Below are 15,847 nucleotides of genomic sequence, written 5' to 3' on the forward strand. Positions count from 1 at the left end.
GGAAAATAGACTAAGGATACGAAATTATTGGGTTGCCTCCCGACAAGCACTTCTTTACCGTCACTAACTTGACGGTCAGCTCCTCTAGGGAGGAGGATTATAGGGGCTCATCTCTTCACCCCTCACTGTGAATCTTCTCCCTATGTCTCCATAAAGTAGCTCAATATGTTCTAGAAAGAGGATTCTGTGTACTGTATAAGTGAACACTGGATTGCTAGTCAACACCACCTTCATTCTTGGGGAGAAGTCTTCAGTGGGAATCTTTTTGTTTCTCCATTCCCTGGGTACTTTCTTCCTTTTGATAACCTCCTCCTTGGTGGATGATGCATTATCAACACCAAACTTAAATTTGATGTCAGGAGGAATTTTATTGATTGTCACCAAAGGGGGTTTGAGTTGTAGATTCTATTGTGCATCATCAGGGAGTTCTTAAAGGTTTGGAGTAATAAGCTCAGTCTGCATGCACCACTCTTCTTCACTTGCTGAATGTATATCTTTGAAGACATGAAAGACCAGTTGCTCATTATGTACTTTAAGCACTAATTCACCCACCTCCACATCAATTAGAGCTCTCTTAGTGGCTAGGAATGGTCTTCATAGAATTATAGAGGCATTCTCATCCTTTCTTGTGTCAAGAATCATAAAATCTGTAGGGAGGAAGAACTTACCTACTTTGACCAAGATATTCTCCACTAACCCATATGCAAGCTTTATAGATTTGTCTGTCATCTGTAATGCTATTCTTGTGGGTTGTGCCTCTTGAATTTGCACCTTCATCATCATAGACAAGGGCATTAAATTGATGTTTGCTCCCAGATCACATAACGCATTCTCAAAGGTTGTGCTCCCAATGGTTCATGGAATTTGAAAGCTCCCTGGATTTGGCATCTTCCTTGGTAACTTATTCTGAATGATGGCACTACATTCCTTAGTTAGAACCACTGTCTCGTCTCCCTTTAAAGGCTTCTTCGTTGACAACAACTTCTTTATGAATTTGACATAGAGAAGCATTTGTTCCAAAACCTCAGCAAAAGGAATATTAATTTATAAGAACTTTGAAAACTGTTTGTCCTTGCTCTCCTTTTGAAGTCTCTGAGGATATGGCATTTTAGGCTTGTACTCAGGAGCCTTTGGAAATGTAGGATACGTGTCAAGAGAGTTTGGGAATGGGTTGTCCGCATGCTTTGGAGGGACGTGCTCTACTTCTTCCTTCTTCTCCTTTCGAGCTTCTTTTTCAACTAGCTCCTTATTAACTCGTGCTTTCGTACTTGCCACTTGTCCACTTATCAAGGTGATAGCCTTGCATTCTTCTCTTGGATTTGGAATTGTGTTACCAGGAAGGCTATTAGTGATCCTCTGATCAATTTCATTAACTTTTGTGGCTAATTGACCCATCTGAATCTCCAAGTTCTTGATTGATGCTCTAGTTTTCTGTCTAAAACTTGCCAATATTGCTTCCAAATTAGTGTTTTTTTTGGGGCTGAGAAGTTGCTTGCTGAGATGACTGAAATTGGTGGTCATTAAAATTATTCTGTTAGAAACCGCCCTGATAATTATTGTTGAAATTTTGAGATCTCTGAGGTTGGTCTCTCCACCCAAAATTTAGGTGATTTCTCCACCCCTGATTGTAGGTCTTAGAGTATGGATCATTATTGGGGTTTCTAGAACCACTCCCCATGTAATTGACCTGTTCAGAAGAGGATTGAGCATAATCATAATTCTTATTTTGCATAAAATTACCTGTCATGTTATAGGGAACCTCTTGAGGTGAATTTTGGGCGTTGACAGCTGAAGCTTGCATTCCACTCAACTGTTGAGTAATTAGATTTATTTTCAGAGACAAAAGCTTGTTCTGAGCAAGAAGAGCATCAACAGCTTCTACTTCCAAAACGCCTCTCTTCTGAGGAGCATAGTTCACAGGATTCCTTTTAGATGAGTATAAATATTGGTTGCTAGCAACCAACTCAATAAGCTCAATAGTCTCCTCAGGTGTCTTCTTCATGTGCAATGAACTACCTGCAGAATTATCCAAACACATCTTGGACATTTCACTCAAGCCTTCATAAGAGATATCCAACTGAGTCCATTTAGAGAACATGTCTGGAGGGCATTGCCTAGTCAGTAGCTTGTATCTCTCCCAAGCTTCAAAAAGAGTCTTCCCATCCTTTTGTCTAAAGGTCTGAACCTCCACTCTAAGCTTAGTCAGCTTCTTTGGTGGAAAAAATTTAGTAAGAAACCCAGTAACAACCTTATCCCAAGTATCTAAACTCTCCTTGGTTGAGAATCTAGTCACAACTTTGCTCTGTCCTTCAAGGCAAATGGAAAGAGCATGAGTTTGTACACCTCAAGATTCACCCCATTAGTCTTCACAGTATCACAAGTCTACAGAAAATTAGAGATAAACTGATTGGGATCTTCCTGAGGGAGTCCATGATATTGATAGTTTTGTTGCACCAAAGTAACTAGCTGTGGCTTCAATTCAAAGTTGTTTGTAGCTATAGAAGGTACCACAATGCTTTTTCTATAAAGATCTGTAGTAGGAGTAGTGTATGAGTCAAGCACTCTTCTAGATTGTTCATTCCCAATTGGATTTGCCATATTTGCATTAACAGCATTATTATGATCCATAGTGGACTCTGCAGCCTTGTAAAGTCTTGCTTGTTGCAAACGCCGTCTGAAAGTCCTTTCAAGTTCAGGATCAAAGTCTAAAAGAGGTTCCTTGTCCCTGTTCCTACTCATAAACAGACTCAAGACAAGAAAAGAGGGAACTCTCTACGTCAGAATGCAGAATATCCCAATGAGGTAACCTGTGTAAAATAATAAAATAAAAATACTAATTAAAACAAATAAAATTTGAAATTACTAGTAAAATTAGGACAAAAATTTTCGAAATTATGGAGCTAAATAAATAAGAAAACTTAAAATAAAAATTACTAGAAAATACCAAACTTAAATTTAGAAATTAAAGAAAAATAAACATATGATGCAAATTATATATTTTTTATTTTTTATTTTTTGGAAATTAAAGACAGAAATAAAATAAAACTAATAAAATATAGAAAGATGAAAATTAAGGGAAAGAAATAGAATGAGGGTAAAAGAAAATAAAAATAAAAAAGGAGAATAAAAAAATGGAATAAACTAACCGGCAAGTGCACCGGGTCGTACCAAGTAATACTTCAGGTGGGTGAGGGTCGATCCCACGAGGATTGATGGACTAAACAACAATGGTTGATTAATTTACTTAGTTAGACAAGTAGAAAATGATGTTTGAGAGTTCAAAAACATTAATAAGTAATTTCAGAATATCAGAAAGCAAACAGTAAACAAGTTGTGAATAGTATATGGAGAAATAGTTAAGGCTTCAAAGTTATCTATTTTCCGGATTGACTTTTCTTACTAACTATTTTAATCATGTAAGATTTAATTCAAGGCAAACTATATGGTAGCATTTGTTTTGAAGTACTGGGACAGAGACTGAGAGACTGAGACTCAGTATCATATTTGTTGGCTCAAAGACTGATACTAAAATTTCTGTCTCTGTCCCCAAATTTTCAGTATTTCAGTACCTCCAAAAAGTAGGGACACATGGGACTAAAAGTTTTAGAGTTGGATACTGAAACTTTAATAACATTTTATACCTAAAATACCCTCATTTCAATTAATTAATTCAAATTTTACCCTTTGTACAAATTAAATTAGAGCTTCATTCTTGTTTCAATTTCTGTCTTCCACTTTGTACCAAACAGAATACTGAAATTTATTTCAGTTTCTGTCTCTAAGTCTCCGTCTCTCAGTATCAGTCTTTCAGTCTCCATCTCTCTACCAAACGCTACCTATGTGACTAAACCCTAATTCCTTAGACCTTTTTAGTCTCTTCTAAAATTCATCAACCGCCGATTCCTTGGTCACTTAATTCCAATTAGAGGGTGAAGTTCAATTTTAGTTTGTATGCCATAGAAATCTTAATTACCCAAATATAAGAGAATTACATGTCACGTATCCCGTTAAGTCCAAATAATTAGAAATTTAAGAGAATATATTTTCAAGCTGTTGTTCAAGTAAAGAGCTTTTCCAAGTTATACAAAAACTCAATTAGAACCAAGGTCATACTTCCGTTCCACTCGGATTCATAAAATAAAGAACGAAAATAATTCTTGAATTATAAACCAGTACATGAATTAAAATAGAAAAGTAATAGTATCAATCCATACAATAGACATAGCTCCTAATCTTAACAGTGGAGGTTTAGTTACTCATGGTTCAGAGAGAAAACTAGAATTCGTAAAAACTGTAAATTGCGGAATGAGGTCGAAGAGAAGAGAGAGGCCCGAAGGGCTGATTCTTTTCCCTTTTATATCTAATCCTAATTAATGTAAATTATAATTTCTAAAACTAAATAATATCTTTTTCTATTTTAAAATAAAATTAAAATTAAATCAAAATTAATTAAACTTCATGCGCAGCTTTGTATGAGTGCATGGGGACCATTGGGCTTATTAAGGTCCACGATGAACTTGAAAATTCTCAAGTTCAGCGTGGATGAGGCAGTATATCTCCTTTGGTGCGTTCCTTGAGTCCACGCTAAACTTGGGAATTCTCAATTTTAGCGTGGAGTTATGTGTGATTCTTCCTTTGTGCATTGGACTCCACGCTAAACTTGAAAATTTCCAAGTTCAGCGTGGAGGAAGCCGAATTGGATTTCCTTGGAGGTGTTTATGCTGGCGCTAAACTTGAATAATTTCAAGTTCAGCATGGAGTGGGCAGCATCCATTCTTCACTCTCTCCATTCTCTAGCCTTGGCTTAAACTCCGTGAAATTCATCCAAAATACTACCTGAAATAAACAGAATTGTACACAACTCAAAGTAGCATTCATAGTGGCTAAAATATATTAAATCTTGATTAAACTTAGCAATTCAGGTGAAAATTCACTAGGAAAAGATAGGAAAGATGCTCACGCATCAGTCCTCTTTGGGCGTTTGGACGCTGATCTCTTCTCCTTGGGCACTGGACGCTTGGAAATGGGCAGGAATTTGGCGTTGGACGCCAATTTTGGGTCTTCTAATCTTAAGCAAAGTATGGACTATTATACATTGCTGGAAAGCTCTGAAAGTTAGCTTTTCATAGCCATTAAGAACGCTCCATTTGAACTTATGTAGCTCCAGAAAAGTTCTTTCGAATGTAAGAAGGTCAGATCCGGACAACATCTTCAGTGTTTTCTCTGTCTCTAAATCAGACTTTTGCTCCAGCTCTTCAATTTCAGCCAGAAAATACCTGAAATTGCATAGAAACACACAAACTCATAGTAGAATCCATAAATATGAATTTAACACTAAAACCTATGAAAACTTAATAAAAACTAAACAAAACCTACTAAAAACTATATGAAAACAATGCCAAAAAGCGTATAAAATTTACGCTGATCACAAAACCAAAATTAAACTGTTGCTTGTTCCCAAGCAACTAAAAATACAGTAGGATAAAAAAAAGAAGATTAAGATACAATAAATTTTAGAGTTTCCAATGAAGCTCAGTTTTAATGAGATGAGCGGGACTTAGTAGCTTTTTGTTTCTGAATGGTTTTGGCATCTCATTATCCATTGAAACTCAAAAGTGTTGGTCTCTTTAGGAACTTAGAATCCAGATGATATTGTTGACTCTCCTAATTTAGTTCTTTTTTATTCTTGAACAAAGCTTTTAGAGTCTTGGCCGTGACCCTAAGCACTTTGTTTTCCAGTATTACCACCGGATACATAAATGCCACAAGCACTTTAACTGGGTGAACCCTTTCGGATTGAGATTCAGCATTGCTAGAATCCCCAGATAGAGATGTCCATAGTTCTTAAGCACACTCTTTTTGCTTTGGATCATGACTTTAACCGCTCAGTCTCAAGCTTTTCACTTGACACCTTCACGCCACAAGCACATGGTTAGGGACAACTTGGTTGAGCCGCTTAGGCCAGGATTTTATTTCCTTTAGGCCCTCCTATCCACTGATGCTCAAAGCCGTGGATCCTTTTACGCTTGCCTTTTGGTTTAAAGGGTTATTGGCTTTTTATGCTTTTCTCTCTCTCTCTCTCTCTTTTTTTTCTTTCGCATGCATATATTATTTTTTTTTGCAACATGCTTTTTTTTCTTTTTGCTGCTTTTTATTGCTTCAAGAATAAATTTTTTGGATTTTTCAGATTATCAATAATTCTTCACTTTTATCATCATTCTTTGAAGAGCCAACATTCTAAAATTCTAACTTCAAATATGCACTGTTTATTCATACATCCAGAAGATAAAAGCAATGCCACCACATCAGCATAATTGAACTACTCTTATTATAAACTTGAAATTCATGTATCTCTCAATTCTTTTTCAAACAAAATTTTCTTTTGAGCAAGATGAGAGATATATGGAATATTTTACAACTTTAAGACATCAATTCAAATGATCATGCAACAAGAACAAGAGAACAGTCAAGACAACATAACAGAAAATAGAAAAATACAAAAGAAAAGGAGATAAATAGAGTGAGTCCACCTTTAATGGTGGCGGCTAGTGCTCCTCCTTGAGGATCTAATGTGGTGCTTGATCTCTTCAATGTCACTCCTTTGTCTCTGTTGTTCGTCCCTCATAGCCCTTTGATCTTCTCTTATGGCTCTTTGATATTCTCTTATTTCATTGAGGGTGGTGGAATGCTCTTGATGCTCCATCCTCAATTGCTCCATGTTAGTGCTTAGTTCTCCAAGAGAAGTCTGCCATTGATCCCAATAGCTTTGAGGAGGAAAATACATCCCTTGAGGCATCTCAGGGATCCCATGATGAGGCGGTTGCACAGGCTCTTGTGCATGCACTCTAGTTTGCTCCATCCTTTTCTTAGTGATGGGCTTGTCCTCCCCAATGGAGATATCTCCCTCTATGACAATTCCAACAAAATTGTATAGATGACAGATGAGGTGTGGGAATGCCAACCTTGCATTGGTAGAAGGCTTCTCAGTTATCTTGTACAATTCTTGAGGAATCACCTCATGTACTTCCACCTCACTTCCAATCATGATGCAATGGATCATGATGACTCTGCCAATAGTCACTTCTAACCGATTGCTAATAAGGATGATAGAGCGTTAGATGAATTCCAACCATCCTCTAGCTATGGGCTTAAGGTCAAGCCTTCTTAGTTGAATGGGCTTACCTTGGGAATCCCTTTTCCACTGTGCTCCTTCCACACAGATATTTGAGAGCACTTGATCCAATCTTTGATCAAAGTTGACTCTTCTAGTGTAAGGATGAGGATCTTCTTGCATTATAGGCAAGTTGAATGCCAACCTCACACTTTCTGGGCTGAAATCTAAGATTCTCCCTCGGACCATGGTGCTCCAATTCTTTGGATTTGGGTTCACACTAGTATCATGGTTTTTAGTAACCCATGCATTAGCATAGAACTCTTGCACCATTAAAATCCCAACATCTTGAATGAGATTGGTTAGGACTTCCCAACCTCTTCTCCGGATCTCTCTTCATTTTTTCGGATACTCATTCTTCTTGAGTTTGAAAGGGACCTCAGGGATTACTTTCTTCTCTGTCACTACTTCATAGAAGTGGTCTTGGTGGGTTTTGGTGATGAATCTCTCCATCTCCTAAGATTCATAGGTGGCGACTACTTCCTTTCCTTTCCTCTTTTTAGAGAATTCTCCAACCTTGGGTGCCATAATTAGTAATGGAAAGAAAAAAGCTAGGCTTTTCCAATACCAAACTTAAAACTTTAATCGTCCTCGAGAAAAAATAAAGAAAAAAAGAAGAATGGAGTAGAAGAAGAAGAAAATAAAAGGAGATGGAGGGAGAGAGTGCTCTCGGCCAAGTGGGGTATATGAGTGTATGAGAGATGTATGTATGGAGGGTTAGAAGGAGGGGTATTTATAGGAGGGGGTAGGGTTGAGTTCGGCCATGGGTGGGTAATTAGGAGGGAAATTTGTTTTTGAAGTGGGTGGGGGCAGGTGGCAGTTATGATGGTTTTGGGTAAGTGATATGGATGTGATTGGGTTAGGGTTTATAGGGAAGAGTGTGTGGGGTAGTGTGAAAGTAAGTGGGGGTAGGTGAAGATGCTATGGGACCCACTGGTCCTGAGAGGGTAGGAATTTAAGAATCCCTGCCCTCTGCACTGGCGTTTGAATGCCCAAGGTATGCTCTCTGGTGATAAACCCCATTTTTAGGGTTTATCTTGTGTTGAATTTAGAGTATTTTGATAACTTTTTCTCACATTTAGCCAATAAATTAGCATAGTTTTGTAATCTCTCCGTATTTGTGCTTGAATGTAAAAACATGCTTTTCAAGCCTTTAATTTGGTAATTTTAAATCATCCATGATTCCATAAGATGCCTTGATGCGTTTGCTAGTAATCTCAGGTTAAAATAGGCTAGGCAGGGATCAAAGGAGCAAGGAAGGAAGCATGCAAGTGGAGAGAAGCATAAAAAGCCAAAGAAGTAATCTCAGCCAAGGACGCGCACGCGCACAAGGTGCTCGCTCGCACATTGCGATATTGGCCAGGGACGCGTACGCGTACCGTGCGCGTCCGCGCCGATGGCCGCACGTGAGTTTTAAACAGAAAACGTGCCCAGCAATTTCTGGGAAGTTGTGGGGCCCAGTTACAACCAATTTTGGTGCCAAAGCTATTTAAAGAACAAAGGATTGAAGGGCAAGGAGAGAAGGGAATCAATAGTTAATTCATACACATTAGGATTAGTTTAGAAGTAGTTTCTAGAGAGAGAAGCTCTCACTTTTCTCTAGAATTAGGTTTAGGTTAATCTCTCCTCTTAGATCTAGGTTTAATTCATGCTTTGATTTACTTTTTCTCTATCAATTCTTACTTCTCTACTCTCCTTCTCTCTAGTTTTGTATTTCAATTCTTGTAATTCTTCACTTTGTTGTGGATATATTTTTTTGTTTTTTTGTTTTCTTTCAATAATGCAATTTGAGGTAATTCATGATAATTATGATTTCCTTGGTTGTTGTTGTTAATTCTTTGTTATGATTTACTATATTTTTCTTTTGTACCTTCCAAGTGTTTGATGAAATGCTTGGGAGGATGTTAGAATAGAATTTTATGTTCTTGGCTTGGGAAGATAACTTAGGAACTCTTGAGTTACTAATATCCAAGTGATTGATAGTTGATAGCCATTGACTCTAGCTTTCATTAATTCAATTAGTGGAAAGTTAGGATTTATGGATTTGGATTGATATAACTCACTTGACTTTCCTTTGCTATTAGTTAGAGGATGACTTAGTGAGATTGATCCTTGCAACTATCATAATTGTGATTAGTGATAATGATATAGGTCCTTGATCATCAAAGCTTGCCAAGACCATTTTGTTAATAAAATTTCATTACCATTTACTATTCATGTTTCTCATCTAAAACCCCAAAATAAACAAGTTCATAACCTATAACAAGAACACTACCCTGCAAGTCCTTTGAGAGACGACCCGAGGTTTAAATACTTCGGTTTATAGATTTTAGGGGTTTGTACTTGTGACAAACAAATTTTTGTATGAAAGGATTATTGTTGGTTTAGAGACTATACTTTACAACGAGATTTCATTAGTGAAATTCTAAACCGTCAAAAATCTAATCATCATCTGGCTGGCGTTCAACGCCAGCAATGCTGCCCATTTGGGGCGTTGAACGCCTAGGGTCTGCTCCCTGGCTGGCGATCAACTTTAACAACACTCCATCCAGAGTGTTCTATTTTCACTACTGAATATTTTTGTCTTTATTCTGACTAATGCACATGATCATGAAACTAAGAAAATAACTTTAAAAAATTCAAAAATAGAAATAATAAATAATTAAGTAAGGTTAGATTGCCTCCAAACAAGCGCTTCTTTAATGTCACTAGCTTAACGGTTAGCTCCTTGCGGAGGTGAGAATGGGCTCAGAATTTTGCCTCTTATAGTGAACTTTCTTTTTGGCTTCTCATGAATGAGCTCTTCATGCTCTAGAGACAGGATACGACTCACTGTATGCGCTATGACTGGTTTCTTAGTGAAGACAACTCTCATGCCAGGTGAGAGGCCTTCAGTTGGGACTTTCTTGTCCCTCCAGCCTTTAGGTACTTTCTTCCTAGTCCCTTTGTGCTTAGAGCTTGTTAATGGCTGCCCAACACCAAACTTAGAATTGGTGTTTGGGGGCTCTGTAAAGCTCTGCACAGAAAGAGAGGGTTGGAACACTAGGTGTTGCATAGTTATCTCCCTATTTGCAGAGGGAGAATTAGGATGAAGCATCTTGAACAAGATGTAATCCTCCCCTAATTGTAGAGTCAGTTTTCCTTTAGCCACATTAATGATAGCATTGGCAGTGGCTAGGAAAGATCTTCCAAGGATGACATAGTCATCCTCATCCTCTCCAATATCCAAGACTATGAAGTTTACAGGGATGTATTGGTCTTCAACCTTTACCAAGACATCCTCTACTAAGCCATATGGCTTCTTCATTGTCTTGTCTGCCATCTCTAGTGAGATGTTTTCATCTTGTACCACAAAGATTCTTAGCTTCTCCATTACAGAGTATGGCATGAGGTTTATGCTTGACCCTAGGTCACACAGAGCCTGCTCAAAGGTCATGGTGCCTATAGTACAAGGAATCAGGAAGCATCCAGGATTTGGAAGCTTCTGAGGTAGCTCCGAGGTTTATGCTTGACCTTAGGTCACACAAAGCATGCTCAAAGGTCATGGTGCCTATGGTGCAAGAAATTAGGAAGCGTCCAAGATCTGGAAGCTTCTGAAGTAGCTTCTACTGAACCAAAGCATTGAGTTCTTTGGAAAGCAATGGAGGTTCTTCCTCCAAAGGCTTTGGACCAAATAGTTTGGCATTCAGCTTCATGAGAGCTCCTAGGTAATGAGCAACTTGCTCTTTGATAAACCCCAATTTTGTGGTTTATCTTGTGGTTAATTTAGGGGTTTTTGTCAATATTTCTCGCATTTATTCACAAGAATTGCATGGTTTTATATTCACTTTCTAATATTGCTCCATGATAGAAAACGTGCTTATTTTGCCTTAGAATTGCTATATTTTGATCCTCTTTATTATCATTCGATGCCGTGATGTATTTGTTGAGTGATTTCAGAATTAATAGGGTAAGAATGGCCTAGAAGAGAGAAAGAAAGCATGCACAAGAGGAAGGAACATAAAGATTTGGATTTTGGGAACTGCAGCACCGACGTGCACGCGCATATCACGCGCACGCGTGGATGAGGATAGCTGGAAGCGGCGTGCAAGGATGGACGCATCCGTGTAGGCCAAAGAATTCCAACCGACGCGCATGCGCACTTGGCGCGCACGCGTCGATCACAAAAGCAATCGGCGCGCACGCACGCATGGCGCACACGCACCGGAAGCTGCACGTGACCTCATTAAAGGAAATCGTACCTGGCGATTTCTGAGGCTCATTAGGCCCAATTTCAAGTTGTTTCTGCATGGAAAAAGACACAAGGATGCTAGGAAGAAGGGGGGATCAATCATTTTGACACTAAGACACATTTTCTAGTTTTTTGGTTCTTTGTTCTTCTAGAGAGAGAAATCCTTGTTTTTCTCTAGATCTAGCTTTAATTTGATCTTCCCTTGTTAAACTCTAAATTGGATCTTGTTAATTACTAGTTTTGATTGTTTAATTTGAATCTCTTATTATAATTTTGCTTAGATCTTGTGTTAGTTTATGGATTCTTGTCAATTGTCACTTTATACCCATTGCATGAATATTGTGAATCTTGACTTGTTGATGTTACATTGATGATTCCTATGATTAATTATGTTGTTTGAGTGATTGTAAGTTGATATTTGTTAGTGGATATTTGTTAATTTCATTCCAATTACAATTTGAACTTGTCCTTTGTTATTGCTTACCTTGTGTTTGATGAATTGTTTACCTTGATTATAGAGTAGTTCTTTTTACTCTTGGCTTAGGCCGAGAGAATTAGGTAAACTTGAGTCATTAGGTCTAATGGATTTAATGATTTGGGAACCCTTAGTGGTCAATTTGATAGCCATTGACACTAGCCTACTACTAGGTTAATTAGTAGTGAGGTTAGACTTTATGGGTAGATGTTGACCAAACCATTTAACTTACTTCAAGTATAGAAGTAGATTTAATGAGTTTGGCTCCTCATAATTCTCAAGATATGGTTATTAGACAAGGATAGTGACCCCAATTCCCATGTCTAGCCAAGAGTTGTTTTATCATTCTTATTTGGAAAACCAAAAATCTTTATTGCCTTTGCCTTAGTTATAGTTATTGTTTAGTTGAGAGTAGAATTAAATTGAATGTTGTCTTCTTAGTTTGAAATTGCTCACATCTTTCTTAGTTATTTGAATTAGTTCCTTGCACTTTAGATTACTTGTTTGCTAAGATTCCTAGTTTTCTTTCTTTCTCATGATTTACAACTCCGGATTTCTAACCAATGTTAAAGCACATGTTTGCCCATTCCTTGTGAGACGACCCGAGGTTTGAACTTCGGTTACTTTATTGGGGTTGAACTTGTGACAACCAATTCCTTTCCAAATTTGATCCTTGAGGATTGTTGTTGGTAGAGCTATACTTACAATGCAACTTCATTGAAAAATTCTCTTTCGACGCAATTCCCATGGCTATCAAATTTTTGGCACCATTGTCGGGGAATGGTTGCAACATATACCTTGATATTGGTTATGTGAATATGTGAATATTGTAGATAGTTTGTTTGCTTTCAATACTTAGCTATAGTTTAGCTTCTTTTATTTTTGTTCTATGACTCTCAAGTTTGATGAATCGCTCTCAACCGAATTCTATCTTAGCCGATTTTGCTCCCGAGATTGAAAGAACTTTGTTACACACTCGGCAAGCTAGACGGCAGTTGGTCTATACAGCTAGTACTTCGGCCTTTCTTGAGGAACATACCGAATCACTAGACGGTATCGAGAGTGACTTAGAGTCCGCTACTTCCTATTCTTCTATTGGCACAAGAAGGCAATTGGTTGGAGCCTAGCCGATATTGTGGGAATTGACCCTCGCAAGTGCATGCATCGTATATTTATCCAAGAGGGAGCTAGGCTGGTTAGGCAACCGTAAAGGAGGCTCAACCCAACCATCCTCGATGTGGTAAAGAAAGAGGTCATTAGGCTACTTGATGCGGTATCATATACCCGATTTCTGACAGTGAGTGGGTGAGCCAAGTCTAGGTTGTTTCCAAGAAATTAGGCATCACTACGGTTACAAAGGATGATGATGAAGTGGTCACCAAGAGAGTACAAAATGCATGGCGAGTGTGCATCGACTATAGAAGGTTGAATGCTGCTACAAGGAAGGACCACTACCCTTTGCCCTTTATCAATCAGATGTTGGACTGTTTAGCGGGTAAATCCCATTATTGTTTTCTTGATGGATTCACTGGTTACTTTCAGATTCACATTGTGCCTGAAGATCAGGAAAAGACCACATTCACTTGCCCTTTTGGCACCTTTGCCTACAAAAGGATGCCATTTGGACTATGTAATGCACCTGCTACTTTTCAGCGGTGCATGACCAGTGTCTTTTCTGATCTAATGGAGAATTGTTTGGAAGTCTTTATGGATGACTTCAGTGTTTATGGAACTTCATTTGATTGTTGCTTAGCGAACTTGGCTAAGGTCTTAGCTAGATGTGTTGACACTAACCTTGTCTTAAATTTTGACAAATGTCACTTCATGGTAAGACAAGGTATAGTGTTAGGACATGTAGTATCTAGTGAAGGAATTTCTGTAGACTCGGCCAAGGTAGATGCTATCACCACTTTATCTCACCCCTCATCTGTGAAGGAGGTCCGCTCATTTTTAGGACATGCAGGATTCTATAGGCGCTTTATCAAAGATTTCAGAAAGATTGCTTTGCCATTGTTGCGCCTACTCCAAAAAGATGTGGACTTTGAGTTTGACAGTGAATGTGTGAAAGCTTTTGAAGAGCTAAGGAGAGCTTTTACCACGGCACCGATTCTGTGAGGCCCCAACTGGACGTTGCCATTTGAGATAATGTGTGATCCGTCAAACCAAGCTATAGGTGCCACACTTGCACAACACGATGGTAAACTCCCTTATGTCATTGCATACTCTTCTAAAACACTTGATGCAGCGTAATCCAACTATACCACTACTAAAAAGGAACTCCTAGCTATTGTTCATGTTTTAGATAAATTTAGATCTTATTTGCTAGGATCAAAGATAGTGGTATACACAGATCATGCAGCTTTGAAATACTTATTGACAAAGAATGAGTCAAAACCTAGACTCATACGTTGGATCTTACTTTTGCAAGAATTCGATATTGAGATTAGGGACCGGAGTGGATCTCAAAACTTGGTTGCGGATCATTTAAGCCGCCCTGAGGATTTAAAATTTGATACATTTCCGATCAATGACTTATTCTTATTGGATAGCTTGCATGCTGTGTCGGATAGCTTTCCTTGGTTTGCCCCAATGGCGAACTACTTGGTTGCGAAACTCTTCCCTCCCAACTTTTCTAAACACCAAAGGGATAAGTTGAGGAGTGATTCCAAATACTACATTTGGGATGACCCTTACTTGTGGAAGAGGGGAGTCGAACAAGTAATTCGAAGATGTGTCCTGGAGTCCGAAATCCAACCCATTCTTGAAGCTTGCCATTCGTCCGAATGTGGTGGCCACTTTGGCCCAGAAAGGACCGCAAAAAAGGTGTTGGATTGTGGAATCTGGTGGCCAACCTTATTCAAGGATACTAACCGGTTATGTGTGTCTTGCCATCAGTGTCAGAAGTCAGGAAACACATCCCAAAGGGATGAAATGCCTCAACAAGCTATGTTGTTCTGTGAGATATTTGATGTGTGGGCCATTGACTTTATGGGACCGTTTCCCAACTCAAGTGGGTATCTATATATTTTGTTAGCGGTTGACTATGTGTCAAAGTGGGTAGAAGCAATACCTACCCGCCTTGACGACGCCAATACCATCATTTCTTTTATTAGGAATAACATTGTATGCCATTATGGGTCGCCACGAGCAATCGTGAGCGACCAAGGATCCCACTTTTGTAACAGGAAAGTAGAGGCACTGCTCAAGCGCTATGGGGTAGTGCATAAGGTTGCCACTACTTATCATCCGCAAACCAACAAACAAGCGGAAGTGTCCAACCGGAAGATTAAGAGAATCTTGGAGAAAGTGGTCAATCCACAAAGGAAGGATTGGAGCTTCCGGTTAGGAGATGCACTATGGGTGTATAGAACGGCCTACAAGACTCCGTTGGGGATGAGTCCCTTTCGGATCGTCTATGGTAAGGCATGCCACCTTCCGGTGGAAATTGAGCACAAAGTCTATTGGGCAGTAAAGCGGTGCAACATGGATTTGACCCAAGCCGGAGTAGCCAGAAAATTGCAGCTAGAGGAGCTCGAGTGTTTGAGGAACGAAGCGTATGAGAATGCCCGGATTTACAAAGAAAAGACTAAAGCATTCCATGACCTTCACATCCAGAAAAAGGACTTCCAAGAAGGTGATGAGGTTCTCCTCTACAATTCGAGGCTTTGTTTCATGCCTGCCAAGCTCCGCTCTAGATGGGAAAGACCTTTCAAGGTGAAGGAGATAAAGCCCTATGGAGTGGTGGAGTTGTTTGATCCTAAAAGTGAAGCAACTTTCAAGGTGAATGGACATAGAGTGAAGAAGTACCATGGCTACAAGCTCCCAAAAGAGTTAGAGGTGTTCCTATTAGTGGATGCACCTAGAGAAGTAGAAGCTTGAGCGACTGACCGTCCAACTTAAGGACGTTAAAGAAAAGTGCTTGGTAGGAGGCACCCCACTGTGGTAAGATCTTCCTTGTGTATACCATCTT

At 38.9% G+C, this 15,847-nt stretch overlaps 1 protein-coding gene across 1 annotated transcript in view; it reads left to right on the plus strand.

Annotated features, from left to right (window-relative positions):
- Window positions 1–13,992, plus strand: part of LOC107466205 (uncharacterized) — a 28,810-nt gene extending 14,818 nt beyond the window's left edge. Inside the window, exon 9 of the mRNA XM_052254329.1 lies at window positions 13,198–13,992. Coding sequence (XP_052110289.1) covers window positions 13,198–13,992 — 795 coding nt within the window. The remainder of the gene's footprint in view (window positions 1–13,197) is intronic.
- Window positions 13,993–15,847: the final 1,855 nt, after the last annotated feature.

This window comes from Arachis duranensis, chromosome 9, assembly GCF_000817695.3.
Source record: "Arachis duranensis cultivar V14167 chromosome 9, aradu.V14167.gnm2.J7QH, whole genome shotgun sequence".
Taxonomy (NCBI): Eukaryota; Viridiplantae; Streptophyta; class Magnoliopsida; order Fabales; family Fabaceae; genus Arachis; species Arachis duranensis.